We start from the raw sequence: 5,191 nt of genomic DNA on the forward strand, positions 1-5,191 counted from the left end.
GCGGCAGGAAAATTGTATCATCTCGCCTAAAGTATGGCGTTTGCACTGCTCTGTACTAATCATTGAGACATCTGATAGAACGCCTACCCTAACTTCCCAGTTGGTCAGTTTTTCACCTTCAAATTCTCCAATATTAAGTTTGGCTGACGTTCTGAAATTGTACTACCTTTCATAGTTATCCGTTGAAGAAACCATCTGCGACAACCTTTATTGTAAGCAGAATTCATTACCTACTTGAAACAGTAATAGACGAAGTAACCTAAAAACACAGCGAAGTTGCAGTTTCTCGAGATTGTAGGGCAAAGAGATAGATGAAATAATCATTTAAGTAAGAAGTTTTTTTTTATTTTAGGAAATTTGTATGGGAGTGGAACTTTTGTTTTGTTTCAAAACTATAAATAGAGTTTTTTTCAAAATGAGAAATCATTGTTTTGTATCATTCCTTATCGATCCCTACCACTTGTCCTGGAAATTCGCATGATTGGAACGAACAGATAATCTCATAGAAGATTATTGCAAATATCTTTATCGGACGAACGATAGAAACAGAAAATATTTATTTGTTCTTCACTGTAGTCAGGCAGAATTTTTGTAAGACCAGCAGCTTCTTCTAGGCCAGACAAAATAGTTTAAATCATTTATTATAAAATTTTCAAAAGAAGAATCTACAACTAGTATTCGAAAGCAGCTTTTAAACCATTTGAAAAAATCATCTTCTTTATTGACAGTACACAAGAAAACCGTATAAATTTTCACCAGAATTCCAAACACACAATCTCAACACTTTGTATTATTTAAAGTCCTACATCGCGCACCAGTTATCTTTTATTCATGAGGTAAATTTCCAAAACAAAATAACACCACACGATGCGTTGCCTTTTCTGAAACTAAATCAGACCAAAAGCCGGGAAAAACCCGTTGTCTGTTCCTGCTGCTCCATTTTAATTGACCGAGTTTTCCTTTCATCGTACACTTCGTCACATACATCGAAAAACGAAAATCGATCCTTTGCTTCCTGTTGTTGGCACATGAACCAGAAACAGATGATTCGGGGAAAAAATGTTCCTCGATTGTTTTATTTCGTTTTTCGTTTTTGGTAAAACAGAAGCCGTTATTCGGAATACTCAATCACATTCCTCCTTCATTGGTATCACTTCGAACAGACAAAACAATGATCCATAAATTGTTTCTTTTCGGCAGACTGGCACCACTGACGGAAACTATTCACAAGAAAAGCATAAGCCGCAAACACGAAAACCGATAACCAATCACGTTGCGTTCCGTTTTCAACATTTTTTTTTCGTTTTTGGTCGGCCTGCTTGGATCGCGATTTCGAACACCTCGTGGCCGCGTGCCCTGAGTGCCCAACCGCCTACTTTTTCGCGCAGCGCACCGTGTGCGAGTGTGTGTGTGTGCGTTAAGGGCCCTTTTAAAAAGCACTTTGTCACGAAACGGGTGGCGAGGCCGATGCAGCCGCGTTTCGCCGATTTTATAATTTATATATTTTCACCGCTTGTCCGGTTTTTCGTCCTCATACCGATGCCATTGCAGTTGCGTCCTTTGCTGTTTTTTTTTTGGTTGTTCGTTTTCGATTCGGAGGTTGGACCCTTGACGTTTCTGGATGGTAGTGGAAAGAGACTTCGTAAACGGTCATCGGTAGGTCGACCAATAAATGGATTTATTCTTTCGCTTTTGTTGACAACAATAGAAATTGAGGTAATGGATAAAGTTACATCGGATTACATGTAACTTAGTGTACGTTCTCTGCTGTACTTTTCATTACACCACCCATAATTCGAACAACCAGTTTCCAGGGAAGAAGTGGGTACCAACAGACCTGCAATGAAACAAACATCTCACTATTTGTTCCTTACAACAACCTAATTCCAACCTGTAAACTGTGGAACCAATGACCACAGGTGTGCCACGTTTTCCCAATCAAGAATACACCAATCCGAGCGACTTGTTCGGCGCTTAGAATAACCACATACCAGGGCATTTTGGTGCAAAACGCTTGGCTGAGGTTCGTGTGGACCATGGCGGGTGTCACGAGTTGACATTCGACGCCCGTTCCACGCAGTTCTTCCTGTAGCGCTTGGCTTAGGCTGCTCATGTAGGACTTTGTCGCCCCGTAAGCTGCCATAAATGCCAGCGGAACGAGTCCGGAGGTGGATCCTATGTTTACCACGATTCCCCTCCGCCGGGCCTTCATGCCGGGTAAAACCATTCGTGTTAACATTGTGCTAGACATAATGTTGATGTGAATCAAATCCAGCAGATCCGCTTCAGGAGTTCGATCGAAGTGAGCCAGCTGTGGCAGGAAACCGACGTTGTTTACTGCACGAAAGTGTAAACAAGTGAGCAGAATCATAGGCGAATTTCATAACAAACCAAGCAATCCGATGTCCAGCCCTGTCAGTTGCTTCCGCAAACGATCGTAGATTTCGGGGCCATTGGAAAAATCCATGGCAATCCATTTCGTCTCCACGCCATACTTTTGCTGCAGTTCATCAGCTACTTTGATCAGTTTCGACTCGGTTCGAGAAATTAACATAATTTTCAATCCTTTCTGTGCTAAATTCTCCGCGTAACACTTGCCGATTCCGTCCGTCGAACCGGTTATCACTGAAATCAGACCAGTTGAATGACGACGTCGGTGAATGCAGGCCGATCACATACCTGCCCACGGTCCATAGCGAACCTGAAGTTTCTCCTGCCGCACATAGCTACGAATCGAACCCCAAACAATATTCACCAGGGGCTCCAGCAAATAGTAATAAAGCCACAGAACGCAGGCATGGACACCGATCCAGCAAAACAGGTCCTTCACAATTGAAAGCATCTTCGGAACTGATTTGATCACACTCTACACTACTCCACTCGAGATCGGCTGACCGTAGAATAAAAAAAAATCAAACGATTGATTAAAACCATCCAAAATTCAAGCCAAGTGGTTTAGGAAGGGAGGAACTGGCTTAAGAGCTCAACGCTCCGTGACGAACTAACTTAAACCGAACACATGTGGTCGCTTTGTTTGTTGTTTTGTCACGATATAATCGGGGACTAACAGGTTGAAAAAAAGTGTCTCTTACTGAACTGACCTTCAAGCACTAAAAGTTCTCTTGATGAAAAAAATCACGTATACAACGAAAAGTAAAACGATTTCATCATTTCAAATGATAATCAAAACGTAAAACAAAACGTAATTTACTAACATTCTCTCACAGGTCAACTTCATATTTGAAGCCAGTGACGAAAGTTTGCTACAGTTTGTTTGTGTGTCAAACGCAGCATGCTTTGACATTTGAGTCTACAGATTTTCACCCATCGTTCCATCGATTGAGGAACTCGGAGAAATCCAAGGTCGCAAATAATCTTTTAATCATTACGTTCGATAATGAGAATCAATATTGTATACCAAGAGAGAGAGAGAGAGAGAGAGAGAGAGAGAGAGAGAGAGAGAGAGAGAGAGAGAGAGAGAACCTATCACAATCAATTTGTGCGAGTTGTTTTCGCACATTATTCGAACTAACGTCTTGAAAGCCCTGGCAACTTGGAAGCGTGACTAGCAAAAACCTACGCATACGTTTTATGTTTCCAACTGCTCACCAGGTCTATTAGCGCGTATGACCTTGCTCGACTATTGCGAAACTTGTGTTGTCGGATATCCAAAGTGCAAGACGGTGCTCAAATATTGAGATGATTGTTTTTGACGTCATTGTTTTCTATATGGAGGAGCAAATTCGAAAAAAATGATACACCTGTGCGCCGCCACCGACGAATGCTTCATTACGCTTCCGATTTTAGGAAAAATCGATCAACTCGCCGGCTGTTTCATTACGATCGCGTCGATATAAAATGTTATTGTCATTGGTATTGATTTAAATATCTCGATTTTTTTTTATTTAAAAGATATTTTTGATTCAGGCCTATTTGCGTACAAGCTTTACGTGGCCGATTGAGCCGATTTTTTAAATAATTTTTTTTTTGAGTTGGATCTCGTTGTCACCCTTTTCTAGGGGGAGAGGAGCTTCCATTTCCCTCCTGCGAGGATTGAGGGGCACTTCGTCCGTGGTTCGTCTCGTCATCCATTGCCACATCGATGGTATTGTTGTTGGTTTCATTGCTAGTTGCTGGAGATGAGCCTTGTTGTACATTGTTTGCAGTTGCTGGTTGGTTGGATGGTAAGTTGTTCACTGCAGCTAATGCACTTTGTTCTATAGGGGATACGTTGGATGGTTTCGTTGAAGGGGATGCTTCACTGTTATTGGTGACTGTCACAGGTGTACTGGGGTTGCTTTGGGTTGGTGTGAAGGAAGCACCGTAGTCCTTTGGTGTAGTTGTCTCCTTGTCCAGTTTATCACATGGCTTACCGTAGTGAACAGCTTTTTGACATGTGGCCATCTGATTGTCATAGGTAACAAGTGATTTACACGGAATTCTTGTATCCTGACCGAAAATCATATAAGAAGGTATAGGCTTCTTCAAGTGTATGCGTAATAAACGTACGCCATTTAACAGTTCGGCTGAAAAGTTCGTATCGTTTAATAGAAACACACATTTTTTTTGCCAAAATTCGTTTTTATTATTCAACATAATTGCCATCAGAGGCGATACAGCGATTATAGCGATCTTCCAACTTTTCGATACCATTTTTGTAGTACGATTTGTACTTTGCCTCAAAATAGGCCTCAGTTTCAGCGATTACCTCTTCATAGCTTCTAAATTTTTTACCAGCGAGCATTCTCTTGAGGTCTGAGAACAGGAAAAAGTCACTGGGGGCCAAATCTGGAGAATACGGTGGATGAGGGAGCAATTCGAAGCCCAATTCGTTTAATTTCAGCATGGTTTTCGTTGTTGTTTTTGATCGTTTGTGAGCTCACGCGGCAACCATTTTGCACAAAGCTTTCTCATATCCAAATATTCATGAATAATATGTCCTACACGTTCCTTTGATATCTTTAGGGTGTCAGCTATCTCGATCAACTTCACTTTACGGTCATTGAAAATCATTTTGTGGATTTTTTTCACGTTTTCATCGGTAACAGCCTCTTTTGGACGTCCACTGCGTTCATCGTCTTCGGTGCTCATATGACCAGTACGAAATTTTGCAAACCACTTACGAATTTTTGCTTCGCCCGGTGCAGAGTCTGGATAACACTCATCAAGCCATTTTTTTGGTATCGGCGGC

General features: G+C 41.5%; 1 protein-coding gene across 1 annotated transcript; it reads right to left on the bottom strand.

The window, feature by feature from the left end:
• Positions 1-444: 444 nt before the first annotated feature.
• Positions 445-3,220, bottom strand: LOC131430370 (very-long-chain 3-oxoacyl-CoA reductase-like). Its single transcript, XM_058595293.1, has 5 exons — positions 3,102-3,220; positions 2,680-2,890; positions 2,392-2,625; positions 1,892-2,337; positions 445-1,837 (listed from the first exon to the last, which is right to left on the bottom strand). The coding sequence occupies exons 2-5, from the start codon at positions 2,840-2,842 to the stop codon at positions 1,751-1,753; spliced, it is 930 nt and encodes a 309-aa protein (XP_058451276.1). The 5' UTR covers positions 2,843-2,890; positions 3,102-3,220; the 3' UTR covers positions 445-1,750.
• Positions 3,221-5,191: the final 1,971 nt, after the last annotated feature.

Source organism: Malaya genurostris, chromosome 2, assembly GCF_030247185.1.
Source record: "Malaya genurostris strain Urasoe2022 chromosome 2, Malgen_1.1, whole genome shotgun sequence".
NCBI classification, from domain to species: Eukaryota; Metazoa; Arthropoda; class Insecta; order Diptera; family Culicidae; genus Malaya; species Malaya genurostris.